This window comes from Ursus arctos, unplaced genomic scaffold, assembly GCF_023065955.2.
Source record: "Ursus arctos isolate Adak ecotype North America unplaced genomic scaffold, UrsArc2.0 scaffold_18, whole genome shotgun sequence".
Classification (NCBI taxonomy): Eukaryota; Metazoa; Chordata; class Mammalia; order Carnivora; family Ursidae; genus Ursus; species Ursus arctos.
The window spans coordinates 14094574-14113414 of NW_026622852.1; the positions used below are offsets into that span (position 1 = coordinate 14094574).

At 42.5% G+C, this 18841-nt stretch overlaps 1 protein-coding gene across 2 annotated transcripts in view; it reads right to left on the reverse strand.

Annotated features, from left to right (window-relative positions):
• Window positions 1-981: 981 nt before the first annotated feature.
• Window positions 982-18841, reverse strand: part of MLLT3 (MLLT3 super elongation complex subunit) — a 266342-nt gene continuing 248482 nt past the window's right edge. For both annotated transcript variants that reach the window (XM_026506456.4, XM_026506457.4), the window contains exons 7-11: window positions 17797-17926; window positions 14903-15002; window positions 9247-9318; window positions 8019-8090; window positions 982-1237 (exon numbers count right to left, since the gene is read on the reverse strand). In XM_026506456.4, the coding sequence (XP_026362241.1) occupies window positions 1106-1237; window positions 8019-8090; window positions 9247-9318; window positions 14903-15002; window positions 17797-17926 (506 nt within the window). In that variant the 3' untranslated portion in view covers window positions 982-1105. The remainder of the gene's footprint in view (window positions 1238-8018; window positions 8091-9246; window positions 9319-14902; window positions 15003-17796; window positions 17927-18841) is intronic.

Genomic DNA, 18841 nt, shown 5'->3' on the forward strand with positions numbered 1-18841 from the left:
ATTCTCCAAATATAAAAGTCTAAGAGGATCATACATGAACAAAAATCTCTTATTCCAGGTTTTATGGTAAAGGTGGCTAACACACTGGCAGCCGAAGAAAGCTGAAACTCTTACTAATAAATAGATCCAAATTAAGAATTTCTACAACATTTCTTTAGAAAACAGAACCGTAATTTTTTTTTTCCTTTTTTTAAACGATGATCCTGTGGAATGCCTTTACTTCCGTCTTATTCTAATATTGGAACAGTTAAACAGACACAAGGATGTTGATGACAGCTCAACAATGCTGGATGCAGGACGCTTACAGCTACACTTGTTTAAAAGTCCTACAGGTTTATTGACTAAGGCTAGACAACAATTCATATGATCCTATTTGGTGCATTTTCTACCATGGTCCAAGATCATTATATGGATACAGCCAAGGGCTGGGCCCCAACTTTCAGGAGAAAGACCACAAAGAAGAAAATCAGGGTGGCAATTTGGTCCCCCCAGTTGATTAATTGGTGTCCTGGAACTGGAAAAACAAAAGGTGGCAAATACAGACTGCAACGAGTAAAAGGAGTTGGAAAAGTTGGTGGAGAGTGGCACGGTACACGAGTAAGGTCACTGGGCTTGGGATGGCAAGGGCGCTGCATTGAAAGAGCATCCGTGGGACCAAGTACTTATAACGTCTTGTGGTGTCATTCCCTCAACGACTTTAGAATATCTGTATGCGATAATAAATAGATCAGTTATGTAATAAGGCAGTGTGTTGAATATGCATTCGTCCTGTGGGATGAACCACCACAGAGAGAGAGACGTGATACCATACACATTCTTTAAGTTTTCTTGTGTTGTGTTTGATTTGTTTGTTTTCAAGGCTATCCAGGCTAACTCTTCCCGGGGATTTCCTTGGAGAGAAGAGTGGTCCGCTGAGGCTGGTTTGCTTAACCTCTCCTTTATCAAGAGATGATGACTGGCTTTAAAGAAAAATAAAGCTGAAGGTTGTTTGATTTTTATTTTTTCCCTTTTGGTTGCATCATTCTGAGTGTTTTCATATAAACAAACAAAAAAAAAATCACAACCAAAAAAAAAAAAGTTTTTGATGCATCCAGTTGTTGTATCCTCAGGATGTTCCAGATGTTTCCAGGTAACTCTGTAGTTTACGGACTGTGGTTTTGTCCAGCGAGCAAAGGTCAAAATCAAATGTCGTGTTTGTGATATGAAAGTGTCCAGTTTCTTCTATAAGGTTCACGATCTAGGGGAGTAAAGAAGAGAAAGATTGGGCAATAAGCAGTGGACAAAACAGGGCAAAGAGAGGGAGAGAGAGATGGAAGGGATCGAATACGGAACCAAGAGACTAATATTCTCCTTTATAGCAAGAGGGTCCATGCTACTGACGGCACGGAAATATCCCTTAGCCAGTTTGGTAAACCAAAGGAATAGTAACCCTTTGAAATTCTCGGTGAAAGCAGATTACCTGCTCTCCTCATTCACAGTCTTTAAACTGACTCCTCCTTTCAAGTCGTCAATAGACTATTTTGCTATAAGCGTGGTTAGGGGGAGATACAATTTCAAGACCCTTTTAAAAAATACTCAATGGATAGTGACTTTACTTACTAGATGTAAGGAAATTCCATCCTGGAAATAACAAAACTCCTTATAAAATAAAGTACACACATATAATAATGATCATTTTCCTTTCTGATTATGTTACTAAGAACTTAGAAAGTACCAAACCCCCAAAGGGAAAAAGAGAAACCATCTATAATCCCACACCCTGAAGACCATGGGCAGTAACTGGAAGGGGGCTGGGACTGTTTTGTTGTTTGATCTGGGTGCTGGTTACAAAAGATGCATTCACTCTGTTAAAATTCAGCTAGCTGGACGCTTTGTTAGACCTCAACAAAATGAATAAAAACCTGTTATTTACTACTTACAATCATATTCTGTTTATTCCCAGGATATTTGGGGGGTAATAAGTATTATCTAAAAAAATAAAAAACCTTTGTCTCCTCATGTGGACTAGTCCTACCTCATCTCTGACTGCATGGGCTCCAACTTTCAGACATAAGATGGTGGCCGAGGTCCTACTGTTGTCTTGCCTTGGCTTTCAAGAGGGTATTTCTAAAGTTCCAATGTTAAGAATGATGCTGGGCATTGGTCTGAGAAAATCTTTTAGGTTACGTGTCTTTCCATTCTTATTTTACTCATAATTTTATCAGAAATGGATGCTGTGCCTACATAACATGGACTTGAGGTATGTATGTTGTGGGTAAACTGGGACGAAGGGGGGTAATTTTAGCAAGCTTTGTGGGGGAGAGAAAGAAAAGCATTAGGATGAAAGAAAAAATATTTGCACAGAGAAAATGGGCAAACCCTTCTATTTATTTTTAGTTGTCTGTTACTCCCCTCTTATCACTCGCTTCTCCTTCTCTTTCGTTCACCTTAAAAAAAGAGGACAATTTTAACTAGCCTATTATTTATTCAACAGAGTTTCAGATTACCTAATTTCAGGTGGAAAACAGCAGAAAGGAAACTTCTGACCCTCTCTTCTCAGAATGAGTTTTCTTGAAAAAATGGTAAGTTTGTGAACTATTCCCTATGGGTCAATGGCTCTCAACAGAAAATGTGCTCCCCATTCCTGACATATTTGACTTCCACAGAAGCATAAAAGACATACTGAACCCCAATCCAATTAATCGCCCAGCTCCAGACTGAGCTATTATTGCCTTATTCAATGTCCGGAACTCTTTTTTACAGATACAACTATGGGTTCATAATAAAGCAAGTTACTCTCACTGTGAAATCATGACTGATAACAGCAAACTGCCTACCTACTATTCTTTTTTCCTTTTTTTTTTTTTTTTTTACTAATAGAAGCTTGATTTTTCTGGAAGTAGCCACAAGCCCAGCTATAACGCTTGCCTCCCCAGACCCACTTGCAGCATTTGACAGATACTTTACTTACAATTTATTTGTCAGAGGTCAGTGGGATTTCAGGACCATTTTTGAAAACATGGTAGACCAGGCGTATGTGTCTTCTGGCCTCCGTCCCCCCTTCCTGTCTGCAGTAAAGATGGAAGCTTGTCTTCCCCACAAGAGGATGAATGCAAGATGGGCAAGACGGGCAGAGCAGGACAGCAAGGCGTCTATGTCCGCAGTGACCTCTTACTTTAAACCACTGGAGCCAGGCTTCTAGCTCTAGCTCAGGCAGCTAGAGATTACCAGAAAGCGCGTCCCCACTTAGGGCTAAAGTACCACGTTCACGTAAGAACTCATCAAGCAAGAGCTGATTAACACTAAAAGATCTAAAATGGACCCTCGTTCATTTTATTAGTTAATAGTGACCGAGCTTTGGCTAAGTAACCCACACACGTCACATACATAGACAGACACCCAGCTATGGCCACACACGAACTTTCCAAGGCTATCAAATACTTAATTCAACTGATGCTAAATACATACAGTAGTTTCCAGAGTAAATGATCTCTTTTGTGATACTGGGAAGAAATACTGTAGGGCTAGTGAAAATGTGTCATCTTCAGCACCGAAAACAATTGGCTTTCAACGTACACAATGAAGGCAAATAACAGTTACCCCGGAATGTGACCTGTCTCCGCAGTGAGCTGGCCCGGAGGGAAATGCCCGAGCATTCAGCACGGAGTCCCGAATTTCGGGTATCAGTTCCGACCCGGCTCCCTCTCTGACGGGCACTGCACAGAATATAACCGAAGCCTCCCTCTCTTCACCTACACATGGGGACGACTCCACCCGTTCTACGTATTACACAGGGTTGTGCAGAGGCTCAAATAAGATAATAGGAGAAAGCTGCTTTATGAACTAAATTGCTACACAGATGAGGGCAACATGATTATGATTACCATATAAATATAAACGTAGCCTTAATGATCTGGGAGGTAACTGTACAGAACTTGGACCATCACAGCCAGCGCCTTCCCGCCTCCCCTCATTGACTGTGGGCCATTTCATTAGCACTAAAACGAATGAAGCAGGGAAAATGCCAGAAGCTAAAACTCAGAAAAGGCCTACTTGAATTAAAAAAAAAAAATGATAATAAAAGTTGCAGGGGTAAGGGAAGAGAACTGGGAGGGCAGGAGAGGAAGGAGAGTAGTTACATCACAATGTGGGGGGAAAGGACAGTCCTAGGTTCTCCCTTTGAAATGGTAACTCACTCCTTTAAGAAGATACCTTTCTGTGACTCAGTATAGCTGCTAATTACCGAACAATACATAGAAAACAGAGCAATAAAAAGACCTTCTAGAAAAAGCCACTTGATTTTAAAGCAAATAAACCCACTTGCCTGCTAGGAAACGGGGTGTCTCACGTGCACGGGACTGCCTCATAGGTTTCCAGTGCTGGGATGAGAGACCTCCTCCCTCCTCCACATGCGGCACCCCCCCCCCCCCCCCGCAGCCGAACACACACACACACACAAATGAAGGAGATCCGATCAGTATCACTAAATGAGCCCCACATTTTTATGGGAGCTTATACGAATACATCAAGGTAGACACAGAGACAGCCTTAAAGTAGTAGTAATTGCAGTGGCAGCAGTCGGGGCATTCAGGACGATTCCAGGGAACAGCATTCACGATGTGAATTACCAGAACATGCACCCATGTCCTCAATTAAGTAAAGACTTCAATAAAGAAAAATAAATGTGGGTTCCTTTCCAGGAATCCTGATAGTGAGAACATCAGAAGCACAGCATTCACATGCCTTACTCCAATGCTCAAGCCCCAAAGCCTAGAAACACCCCCACTGGTCCCCGAAGGCTGCCTCGCTGCCCGGCTGCAGGACCACCTTGCTCTGCTGATGTGGGCTGGCTCCACCTGCTGCCGTCAGCCTGCGTCCTCCTGCAGTCATGCGTGCCTCCCCCCAGGTAACAGCAATAATAAAAGACAGTGACTGTAGATAAGAAAAGAAGGCAAGGGTACATGGTGTGGACGCTTAGTGGAAAAGGAAGAGTATCTCAACTGCTCAACTCATTCTTCCCATCATGGTTATGGGGAAAACATTTGTGATGGATTATTTCCTGCCACATAAGCCTTTTAGGGGGTACCATGCAGGCTGTTTAAAAACAAACAAACAAAAAAACCCACAACTTGGGGCGCCTGGGTGGCACAGCGGTTAAGCGTCTGCCTTCGGCTCAGGGCATGATCCCGGCGTTATGAGATCAAGCCCCACATCAGCCTCCTCTGCTATGAGCCTGCTTCTCCCTCTTCCACTCCCCCTGCTTGTGTTCCCTCTCTTGCTGGCTGTCTCTATCTGTCAAATAAATAAAATCTTTAAAAAAAAACAAAAAAACCCCACAACAATGTAAGGTCTACTTGTTAAATCTCTGGCTCTTTTCCCAACCCTGGTTTTTCATTATAAAAACATAGATGCATTATTTTTAATCTAATTATATTTCTTAAAAAATGAGGGTTCTTTCTGCCCAAAAGCAGCCCTTTCACTGAGGGGAAGTAACAACCAAGCTTTGCTTTAACCGCTGCTGCTGCAGTGGATTCAGGTCTGGGAGATGTTAGGTCTTCCTGTAGAATCGCCGGTGGGAGCCCATGGGCCCTACCCTGGGTGAGGAGGTGGCTATCGGGACCCCAGCTGTAAGGGGTTCTGTGACAGGGAGGCAATTTCCCAAGATGGCGACCACCTTCAGCAGAACGCTCCTCAGGGAGGGTTCTCCATGATGTGAGGAGGAATACTCTGACATACCACTCATTTCCCACCTTCCTGAAGACAATTTTAGAAGTATAATAGCTGTTATCTAAACAGTCAACCTGTCTTCGAAGGAAGCCCAGGTTCTCCTTGGAGCTTTTGCTTCATCCTAAGATGCCAAACCCAGACTCACAGCCCCACTGCTGGGGAGGTTAGGAGTGCTCAATCTCCCTTTCTGAATAAATGTGGAACGCACGGTTTGAAGAAAAATCAAATTACTAGTCAGTGCTAGGTACTCAGATCTCTGGGTTTGACTGTATCCCCTGTACATATTTTTACCTTAAAGACAAGGGGCTTAAGATCTCAGGCTCTCTTGATCCAGGGCTTTCTGCTCATATAGCTAGATGCTGGGGGCCAGCACCACACATCCCCAGAGTAAAACAAAGACACTAACCACTGCTTGTGAGCCAAATAAAACCGTCAGACCAGAGTTTTTGATAGGATGTGTTTGATACTAAAAGTCCTCGGATGCGATCCTGGCCTCCCCAGAAATCTTGTCGCAGGTGCTCGGGTCCGCGTGGCAGAGAACACGTCGACTTTGCGGAATGTGTTTCACGAGATGAGCAGCTCTCGAGGTGGAGAAAACATCAGTCCTCACTAGTGCTATGTTTTACAATAGGAATTAATTAAGCAGTAAACCGTGACAGGACATGCATCATGGTATCATAATCACAAGCCTCAGCTGCATTACAAGGCAAAAGGCCAAAGACTGAGAGCTTTCAACCGGCCTGGGAATGCAATTAGGCTGAAACGCTGTGTGTCCTGCAGCGCCTTGATGCCAGGCTAAAAATTCATAGCCATCACTCTCTCCCTCTAGGACACTAAAGTAATCCACTTCGATAGAATTCTCGAGTAAGCCACCTTCCCTCACGATTCTTTCAAAGGTCAAATGAAAGGACAGTGTGAAATCGGGAATGCCAATGACACCCCAAGGTAAGACCCTGCCAACGGCCTACTTCCTCCACTTGCTGGCTGGGCTTTCTTTGTGAAGGTGTCCCAACCCTGCCCAAACAGCTGTTTCACTCTCCTGCGAGACTCACTATTTGGGCCCGGCTTGTGCATTAATAGCTTTATTGGACAAGCGCTCCACAGTGGTTCAGAGCTGGTGTTTAAAAAGGGGGATAGAAAGGGATGGGAATATCAGCTAATAGATTTACCATCACCATTCAGTCAATTAACCCCACGTAACTGGTAAATGGCAAGCCGAACAATTTTCATGTCTACAAAAGAATGCCGAAGAAAGATACTAGCAGAGGACTAGAATAATTCTTAGGGTAGACCACTCCAGTCCTGCTCCCCTACCCAGACCCGCTTCAGTGGAAATGCAAGAAATGCAACTCATCCTAATTAAGAATCATAGGTCTGTAACGGTTTTGTTCAAATCTGAAACTCTAGAAGGGTTAAAAAAAAAAAACTTATCAGACAAATCAGGGAACTTGGCAGGTTTGAGAGTGCGTATTTATAGATTTCAGCAAAAAATGTACACAGAATATAAATGTGACCATCGGCCATTAAACATTAAAAAAAATAATAACCCACACACAGCTGGGGTAGATTAAGGACTACTTCAAGTCATTTGAAAGTAGTAATAAAACAAAATTCAACAGTGAACTAATCTACAAACCCACCCTGGAATTTAGAACGCAACCTTCTCTTTGGGGGTTAAAGAAAAGTTATTTATCAGTAGCCGCTGTTAATGTGACAGACACATGTACTAAAACTATAGTAAAATTAAAAAGCACCCTTATCTTCGCAAAACATCAAATTGTTCTAATAGAAGTTTCCCCACTCCACAAGTATTTCACAGTTGAGTTCATAATAATAGATGTATGTTGTACAAGATAAGAGAAATGAGGAAAATATTTCTTTCCCTTAGAAGAGCGCTGGCAAAAGGTTACTCCATTGAATCACAAATGTTTACAACACTTGACTGAAATTCTTATCACTGTTTTCTCATGAAACTAGAAGCCTGGGCCCCGAGGCTTTGCATTCCCACTCTCCCCCTCCCTCAGCCCACAGGCTGGAGGAATCAGTGTTTTCGGCCCCATCCCCTCCACCCGAGCCGGTTTTCCTCACCTGCAACACCAGGGGAGGGAGATGACCCACGCCAAGCTCTGGAGCGGACTTCCAGCAGCCTCAGCAATGAGCACACCCCCCACCCCCCAAATCCTTCTGCAGGTGGCGTCAGCCCTGTGCTGACAGTGTAGGGCTGGCGTGACCTCCAGGGGCTAGGACACTACCGCAGGGTGGAGTAGGCCTTGCAGCTTCTGGAAAGGGTTGTGCTAAAAAGCATATCTCACCTGCTGCAGAATGTGTCTCTCCCTCAGCGTCATTAACCTTCTGTGAAGCTCTACCAGCTCATCCAGGTAGGCCTGAAAGAGAAGAGTAACCCCCAAAAGAACAAGCACTTTAGGAGGCAATCCGAAAATAACACAGCAAATAAGCAGGCACATACCAGCGGCCGTTGGAGGTGCCCCGTTCTACCTCCCCTCCCTAGGCTGTGTGGACTCGGCGCCCAAGGCTCCCGCTCACCGAGTCTCTCTTGACCAACTGTTCTCCTTACAAAGCCAGCTTTTTGATGAAGGGCAAATTCTTGCACTCTTTACTCTCAACAAGATTCAAGGGAGCAGACCCACCCTCTCCCAGTAACACCCTCTAGAGAGAGAAAGGGTACTCCGTGGTGAATTGTGGGTTTACACGGATTAGCACAGGCTTTTTTTTTTTTTTTTTTTTTTAATTCCATCTCAGAAGATTTTTAACTAAGAGAATAAAAGTCTAAATTTGAACATGGAAGTATAAATGCACATAACTAATTATGTCAGGACAAATTCTTAAAAAAAAAAAAAAAAAAAAGCTTTCCCAGTCCTATCTAACATCGCCAGTAAACAGGAAGTGACAGGAGAATGTCATGAAAAACAGAGAGGACTACCCAAATTAGCATCTGGTTTGTCGAAAGCTCCCCTGAAGGGGCAGAAGCGCACCTCTCTTTCCATATGCTCTGACTCCAGAATCTTTCAGCATAACTGCACGGGTTTTCCTAGCACCATTTGCCGTGAAGGCAAAGGAAAGGTTTGTGCAGCTTCAGTCAATTCTGCCTTGACCCCGCAAAGCACGTTCTGACCCTGCCCACAACAGCGGACTGACCCCCAACAGGTCTTGAAGTCAGATTTGGAATGCATGATGTACATTTGGAAAGCACACCACGCTAGGATCGGGTGTCCCCCCCCTCACTTATGGCTGAGGTTGCTCAATCCCCCTCCTCCACCATGGTTTTCTTACCCCCCAAAACCCCCCACCAATGCAGGCATCAAGGCAAATGGTAGCATAAGGGCCCAGCATCACACTGAAGACATAAGCAAGACCTGGAAAACAAACTACAAGCACCAAGAAGTGCTCATCATTTGGGGGTGTGGGGGCACTTCCGATGAAGACACAGAAGCAGAGCCAGCAAGGATGGTCAAGGGAAACACCTGGAAAGGGAAGCCAGTCGGTGCTACAGCCCTCCCAAGGAACACCCTGGAAACCTACCTTGTCACATTCACCATTCTTTATTTGCTTATCTGATTTGCTTTGCTTTATTGGACTTTTCACTTCAAGAATCTAGGGATCAAAGAGAACACTGGTAAATGGGATTTCAGGCACTTCGTAGCGAACCGACCCCCTACACTAAGGCACTTAGGCATGAAATGTCATACAATAATATCACTTTCCAAATAGCACTTCTCTACACGTTTTCTTTCTTCTCTTCTCACTCTGTCTTGGAAAATAAAGGACTTCTATCTCAAATGCTGAGTCAGGGCATTAGACTTTAAAAAAAAAAAAAAAAAGTTGACGATAAGGAAATTGATCCAAGCTTCTAAGGCGGCTGCTTTTCTGTGACAACACTCTCACACATATGTACAGCAGCTGAGTTCTACTGGATTACAATCCCCCGCGGCAAGAATTTTTTCTTACTCATTCTGCTGTTTCAGCATGACTACCAGTGCTCAGCATGCTAGGGATGATAAAACAAACACTCAAATGCCCTTTTTAGTACCTGACTTTCAGATTCTAAAAATTACTCCCAACCACTAAATGGATGCAGCTTTGGAAATGAAGATGGCCGTCAGTCACACTGCTTGCTCCCAACTTGGGATCCTCCGACTCAAGAAATAAAGGGGCAGGACTCTCTCCCGCCTTTCAAGAAATGATGTGTCTACCCGTGATAAAACACCAAGTGCCTGTCCTTTCACCTGAACCGATTACAGCTTAGGGTGTGAACGGAAGTTTTGCGTGCTGTGTGGAAGCTTCCGTGGGGAGCTAGGTTTTTAACAAATTAGAAGGAGAAACAAATTATTATTTAATAAATACAGTGGGTTTATTAGAGTCCCCAAAATTGAGGATTATAAGGGAAGTATTTTTAAACGGGCCTTGTTTAAAATTGCTGAGATCCGCTGAATTTATTGATGAGTGTTTACAAATGTATATAAACATAAAAAGCAAAGTAATTTGTCTTTTTCATGATAACCTCATTACCAAGTGAGTTATAATCGGAAGCTAATATGAAGGAGGAAAATCCCAAATAAAGGATATATTTAAGAAGTCTCATATTCCTACTGTTCTTCTTTATCCATTCTCTGCTGAGACACACACACACACACACACACACACACACACACACACACACAGAGTTCTGTTCAAAAATCCACCATTTTCCATAACACAAACATGACTTTAAAATGAGCCCACTTTTAGTATGTGGTGGAAAGAGCCCTGACGGGACTCAGAAACCCAAGGTCAGGTCCTGGCCCTATTATTTAACATTTTTGGACCTCAAAAAAGATGAGATGAAATAAACAAGACGAACATGATGAACAAGATTCAGCTGTAAAAGGTCATCCTACCAACAAACAGTTTACCTGTTGTGGATATAGGACCATGACATTCTGGGAAAGACCAAATACTTCTAAAAGGGTATATTTCCCTTTGCGTTTAGAATAATGCATGGGTAAGAAGTGAGCTTCGATGAAGTCTTTCCTGAGAATTGCCTCTATTTCTTCATTTTTAACATTAAGATAACCAGATGACCAACCTGACCAGGCTCAGTCACTTAAAATACAATGCTTTGGGCAACACAAGGAAATTACTTAATCACTGGGGCAAGGCAATCGTTTTTAACGTGCTGCACTGTAAAGGAAACCCAACACTCCACTACATTCAGAATTTCCTTCTCTATTGTTGTTGGAAATGAGACCTCACAGGGAAACTCCGAGCTCAGAGACCTAGGAGTAAGTAGGTCAGTAGATGGCACTACTCGCCAATTCAGACACGCGGTTGGGCAAAGCAGAGACAGACAGTTGGCCCCGAGATTCCAGGCCAGAGAGAAAAACAGCGCCCGCGTGCCTGCCGTGCGCATTAGAAAACTGAATTGTGTTGCCATCATATCCCACTCTGCCCCCCCTTCCCATCCCCCAAGTCCCTGCACTCTGGGGGTCAAAGTGACTAAGGACGTTATATCTGTAAGGCAACTCTGCTAGCTAGATTTAGAGAGTTCTACCACCTTCTCTTCAGAGCAGAAAATAGAACATTCGGGGCACTTAAGTCCCACCCTACACATTCCGTAAGTGCTACAGCACAGAGGCCAAACTACATTGAAATCCTAGTTTCTTTCTTCTGTAGCTGCAGTGGCAGGAACAAAAGCTCCGGGTGTCAGTGATCCGCCTCAAGTTACTGAGTGGCTGCCCAGAGAGGGCTCAGTTAATCTTCCTTCTTTGATCTCTCCCTGCTCCAAAATAAACAGCTTTGTCAAAACCTCATTCTGAGAGAGCTGAGCCATGCTGAAGACAATTGTTTTATTTATGATCATTTCTTATCTTTAAGGAAACGCCTCCGGAATATAAAAGTACAGCACCTTGTCTTCCATGGGCTTATTTCAAACCAGTTTAACTGGATAGACTCTTTAATTTCATTCAACATGCCTTGCAGGCTGATAGGTAATTTATGATATTCTGAATATTAACTTGGGTCCAATGGATCACTTCCTTCCCTCAAGGTGCCTCCCCCCACCCCCCTTCTCCTCCATACATTCAGCCAAAGAGGATCTGGAATTTTGATTTTGTTTGAAACTCATGTAAGGGAGGTTTGGAGTTGAATAATAATAATAATAATAATAATAATAATAATACACACACACACACACTCCCTCTGGTTAAAGTGGCACAGCACTCACTATTATTCCCTATTAAGCTTTACTGTAGGAGACAGCCACCCAGACTGTCAAGATGGTAGTCCCCTAAAACAGAACTAAGATTAGTTGCACCTCCATCCTCAATCTGAGGATGTGGCTCGAGAATCAAACTTTCAAGATTATTATTTTCCTGTACCCCTTTGTGAGGACTGACAACTCAATTATTCAGCAGATGGATTCTCTACTGATAGGTCTTTCATGTTAATGATCGCTAGTAGCCCCTAACAATACTCAGGTTAATTACTTGCTTTGTTGACATGCGGCTCTCTGTCTGTTCACTTTTTTTCAATAGTTAGAAAATGTTTGACTCAATTAGCACTTTCTCTTTTCCCTACTCCCTGGAAGATTTGAGAATGGGAAAGGAAAACTCGGCTTTGTCTCGTAATTTACAGAAATTTGAGAGATCATTATCGACTTGCAGACAGAGAGCAACCAAGGAAACTCATCTCCTAAGGCCTGTGAAACAGGAAGTCTGTTTTCATCTATTTTATTTGATGTGGAATTTCAAATTATCATACATACATTCAAATAAAGACGGAAAACACATTCTAGGGTGAAATTCGGGGGACTTTTATGTTTTTAATTAATTCTTACTCTTTCACTTCACTGGCATGGAGAACTAAGACAGACTAGCAATTTTTTAAGAAGTCCTAGAACACGGACTTAAAGGAACAGCCACACACCTGCCCCGAAGCAGGTGATTTGAGGGGTTAAGAAATCAATTCTAAACGAAGGTTTAAAACCCTTCTCTTGCTCTCTGTTCCAAGACAGCTCCAAGGAGGTAAGTGCTCTTGCGGTACCACACGTATTTCCTACCCTACACTGGCTAAAAGTGAAAGCATATGGACTTTCTTATTATGCTTATAGGTGCACGGAGGAAGTGACATATAACTGAGTATTCCTGACAGATTGATGATTCACATGTGTGAAGCTACATTTGTCGAATAAACATATGCCAAGGAACCAGTGGTATGCTATCTAATTGGATAAAGTAATTTTTACCCTCACCAGATAGATGATACCATTCATTTTTTAGTCGCGTTTTGCTAGACAGGTTTAAAAAAAAAAAAATCTGACAAAGAATCCAAAGCTTTCCCTGGAAGCGAAGACTTGCGGCAAGTCAGTTCAAGACTGCCCATCCAGGAAGCATGGAGAGTGGTTTGAAAGGCAAGATGGGGGCTTCATGGAGCTGCATTTATTTATCAGGCACGGTCCTAACCCTGACTAGCAATGAAGCTAAGAGGGCTTAAGGAGGGGCTTACCTAACGCCCCTAACTCCCGATAGTGCACTGCTGCTGCCCACGAGGGACCCTGGTTCTAACACGCCCCCCCCCACCGGAAGCGGAAATCAGGGTTCCGTAGCTTTAAATTAAACATGCAAATATATTCAAAGTCCAAATTCTATCCTTTTGCCAGTTTTTACTGAAGGCACAGATTTACAAAAGAAACTCAAGTTATCTAGTTAGCCAGCCCAGGGGTCTTCCCAACTGATTGGTGATGATGGTTACACCCTTCGTCTCCGCCGGCCCCGGAAGTGCTTGATGCGGGCGGCGGGGCTGGGCGGGCCAAGGGCATGGCTGGCACTGGAGCTGGAAGAACACAGGGATGCAGGGAGGTACGGTAAGGAGTAAGAATGTACTAACTCCTCGAACAGCCAGTCTGTAACAGATGATGAGGCTGGGCTCGCATTCCCATGTAGGCCACAGAGAAACTGCAGCTGAATATAAGCGGTGAGGCAGAGAACACTGGTATTATTCCTACACCATAATGAGGGCTTGAAGCTGTGGATAAACTTTATAAATGAGGTATTTTAAATTTTAAGAGATCTTATGTTTTATGCAAAATTTAAAAAGAAAAAATCTTCAGCTATAAAAATCACATTTCCCAGTAAAGCAAAGATCACAAATTCAAGGACAAGGCTGTTTAAAATTGTAGGACATCTGTGAAAGAGAGTAATTTCAGAAAAGTGCACTTCTTTTATTCTCAAGTTCATAATATTCACAGGGTAACTTGGATTAAGCAATTATTTTAGAGGTCACAGGGAATCTGCCTAAACAAAGAGATAAGAATAGCTTACGTAAATGAGTGTATCAACTCAATGCACTACGAGGCTTTTACAATATTCACGATACTTGAAATTCGTTTATTTTAGTATTTAAAATACCCCGTTCTTAATCATCTATTTAACAAAAGCTCTTCATCATAGCTTTCAAAGTTTTGCCTGGACCTTATCCAAAGAACTATATTCTGAATTGACTATGAAATTAATAAGGCTTCCTTTTGTTTGATTCATAACAATGATAATGACCACTATTTATTCTGCATTTTATTAACTATTCCTTACAATTCCCAGTGATGACCCTCTTTCCCTGGATAAGCACATGGAGGCACAGCAGCTATGATCATAAACACCTACTCCCATCAGCGGAGTGCCAAGTAGGTACGAGCACGGCCTCATGCTCTTTACACACACAGTATTTATCATCGTCCTGAGAGTCGGCGAGGCAGTATTAATGTCCCCGTTTATGGATGAGGAAACTGAGAACCAAAAGTTCAAAGTTAATTTCCCACCAGTACATAACTGTAAATTAGTAAAACAAAGAAACAGGCTTTATCCTAGCTGCAAAGATTATATTCTTCCTAATTCATTAAATAAGCCTACTTAACTGCTGAGGGGGGAAAAAAACCCCACAGGAATCAGGAGCAAATAAGCAACACTTTCTGTCACCATCCCTTCCTGCATCGATGTAATTAACCCATCGGATGGAACATACTTTTCATGATGACAGAAATTATTTCACCCAACTATGTGTTTATTGCAAAGGTTGCAAATTCCCATTTATTCGATAGTGAGAGAAACTCTGTTTAAAATTAAGGGATAAAAAATTTCATGTGCTTTGTGAAAACGATCACACCTAGTTTGGCAGAGTCGTGAAGAGTGCAAACCCAGCCATTTACCTGGTTGTTGTTGGTTTTTAATAAAGGTGGCGGGGGTTCGTGATGTAGGGGCGAAGAAGCTGAGCTGCTTTCACTGTCGCTACCATCACTTAAGCTAACTCTGAAAAGAAACAGAAGTCACACGCATCAGCACAGGCAGTTCGTGAAATATCTAAGGAAAGAGGCGCGGAGAGCAAGGAATCGAAATGCTAATCACCGGAAACTTGTTTCTACTCCTCCAACCACTAACCCATCCTGGCGCTTACTTTGTATGGAACCATGTTAAGTGTTTTACTGGTATTTCTCACTCAGTGACCCTTATGTCAATAGATGAGGAGGGGCGCCTGCGTGGCTCAGTTGTTAAGCGTCTGCCTTCGGCTCAGGGCGTGATCCCGGCGTTCTGGGATCGAGCCCCACATCAGGCTCCTCCGCTAGGAGCCTGCTTCTTCCTCTCCCACTCCCCCTGCTTGTGTTCCCTCTCTCCCTGGCTGTCTCTATCTCTGTGAAATAAATAAATAAAATCTTAAAAAAAAAAAAAAAGATGAGGAAACAGACTTAAACTAGGTCACTTGCCTATGGTCAAGAGGGAAAAGGGGTGGTTCTGGGAGTCAAACCCAGGTGATGGAACCGAAGGTTGGCGCTCAGCCACTGGCCCCATTTATTCTTGTAGCTCCCTGCTCCAACTTCAGCTGCCTACTATCACCAGGCATGTTACCCTAGCTGGCAGGTCAGCAAAATCAGATAGATTGTAGGTTACTACCTTTTCGTTTTCTAGCCCCCTCCCCCCCCCCCCCCCGGCTTCTTTGCTATAGGCAAACCCAGGCTGTGGGAGTAGAAGCAACTGCTGAGAATATGGACAAGAGCTCTGTATGACTGAGAGTTCGGGGCGACGTCCGAGGACGGGCTGTGTGAAGCCCAACATGCCAGACCCACACCAAGTATTTCTACCACGTAAGAATTCAAGGTCGTCCCTAGTTTTGGCCACTGCTGCAATAATTCGCTGGAAATATACTCCAGCAACATGAAGAGACAGTGTGTTTGGAATAACTGCTTTAGAGAAAGAGAGTATCTTTCAAAAATCAAAGACAATATAAAAACATCACCCCTCCCTTATTCTTTTCTTTTCAGAACAAAATAGAATTTTCTTTTTAGCCAGGGTAGGAGATGTTTCTTTATTCTACTCTACTGAATGTATACCTCCTTCTGCAATGTCCTTCAGTGTTTGCTCTCTCTTTGGCTATACAGTCACCTAATATAATATTCTTTTCAGAAACAGAAAATGCTTTAGAAATCAGGATAGTTTTTCTTTTGCTCTGAATAGGCAATCACATTCCACCGCTATAATATATTCAGATAGACAAGATACAAGACAGGAAATGAAAAGGATACGTTGGGACATCCTTTTAGCAAAAACTGATGGAACTTGTTTTTCTTAACTAAATTACATTAATGAAGTGTTCCGTTGAAGCGCTGCTTTAAAATGCTTCTTGACTGAAGTGGAAGGCTGAGTATTTAAACTGATTAAACAGTTGAGACTTCACAAGTGCAAGGAAGACCAAATGTTACACTGGCACTGCTAACAGCACATGTCAGGCGGGGGGAAAGAAGCGAATCTCCGACAACGGGGATCACATCAGACAACGCACAAGCCTGTACGACTGACCTGCACCGACGCAGGGCATGGGGCAGCGAGTGGGTGGGCAACAGCCAATCACGGACTATCCAGAGTTTCTAAATAATGATAACTGGAAATTGGCTAAATAGGTCATGCATTTTTCATCAGGTACATTTGAAAGCAGCCAGCAGTCAGGATTTTGGTGGTTATAAATATACTCACTGCCACGTTCCAGTCCATTTTTAGATCTTTCTGTCCTACCAGTTAGTTTCCTTCTTGTCAGATTAAAGAGTTCTAAAGGGAAATGTTATAACACCAAGGCTATAAGGCTCCTAATTTTCTCCTATTCAAAAAAAAATAAAGATGGGGGAGTTTGGGAGACAAGGTGGAGAACGAGGTATTGGGTGTAAGTACTGAGTATGGCCACACGGAAGCATCACTGAGAGATCTGATAGGGTGTGTACACTCCAGGAGCCCTTCTCAAAGGACACCAAGGAATTACGGATTAGTAAACATACGATCTGTCCAGCTGGGATTAAGACGGTATTCTTTTGAGGAATTTTAGGGCCTTCCACACAGTAATGGATAATGGGAAAAGATTTAATGCGATGTATTATAAATGTAATTGGATTTTAAGTTCAAGTAGATTCATATTTTTTCTACTCCAACACATTAAAGTAAGCATGCCTATTTGTTTTCCTCATGATAAAGAAATAAAACCCTCAAGGCAATTTCAAGTTGACTATTAATTATAAGTGACATGAATTACCATCTTATAATGTGGAATTATGCCTCACAGCATTAAAGCTACTTAAGGAACCTAATTGTCAGCACACTTAAAAGGAATTTATTTGCTGGAAAACACACACAGGTGATCCTAGTTTTAATTAGGTCACACACATAATTCACTGAAGCCAATTATGTATTTCTAACTACAAACAGCAAACACGTTTCCTCAAACTCTGAGGCTATAGCAATGGAGCCACACAAACTCTTCAAATGAAAACGGAGCTGATTTCCGCAGTCAGTCCTGCCACCTTGGAATAGACTTACTTCCAAGAACAAGGACTCCTAATTGGATGTTTTCCCTATAGCATTTTTAGAGGAAAAAAACCTGCTTTCTGAGAAAAGGGATACACGGCTCCCTGGAGAAAGGAATATAAGCACCCAACTTAAATGAACGTGACCATTTCCTGCCACTTTTTTGGTGTGGCACACCTATGTCGTGGTTTCTCGGGGTAAGTCTGGGGGAAAGGCATGATTCCGTCACCGGAAGCCGAGTTCCTGCCACGACACTCACCTGCGGCTTCGGCTGCCTCCTCTATTTACAGGTCTCTCCATTTCCGAGTCATTGTCATTATCCTCTGCCTCATCTGATTCCTCCTCATTGTCATCGGAATGCAGATCTTTCATTATAGACCTTAAAGGACCTGAGGAAGGACAGCATACCACAATCAAACACACGAATTCATACACATTCAGTCATGCTGGACACAGGGGACAGCTCGCCAGCTCTGAACGTTGGCCAAAAGGAAAAAAAAAAAAAACTAAAAACTTAAAACCCATTATTATATATATTTATACAATTGACAAAACAAATTTGGTAGTTTCTGGAATGTAACATCTAACTGCAACACTACTGTTTTCACAACAGATGCCCCAGGATGTTCATTGGAAAAATCTCTATTTCCTAGGAATGTTTTGCTATGTATTTTTTCTTCCCTAAGAAAAATTATACCTAAAAAGGAACAGAAAGATCTATTAGTAAATTGAATGTTTTGTTAGGTTAATCCACGTATTGAAAAGTTGAGGCTAATAAATCACCATGGTTGTAACTTGTTCTTGGCAATGCAGCCTTTGTGTGGTAGTTTTTGATCTATTAAGGTTTAGCTGTTCCTTTTATTTCAAGGTCAATTTCAGGTCAAGCAAGCATTTCAGTCAAGTTCAGATTATAAAGTATTTCAATTCCATGGTGTAATGTCCTATCTCTGATCTTCATATTGATCTTGGACACAAGGTCTTGTTCAAGCAACAATGTTATGCGGCCAATTTTTATTTTACCTTTAAAGAAACTCCTGGCAAAACACCAGCATATATTTACATAAATAAAACCATGTAGTAAGTCAGGTGCCCGGAAAATTCAAGAGAGTATCCAGTATTAGATGGGAGAGAAAAAAATTAAGTCACAACTAGTTTTTATTCTAGAACAGGACATAACTAGAAAAAAAAAAAAACACAAAATTCAGTGTGGCTTATTTTCACTTGACCGCTCCACATGTGATGAAAACAAGACCATTCTTTTTAATGTTAAAGAAGAGATTGTGGAGGCAAACAAGAAGGTGAGA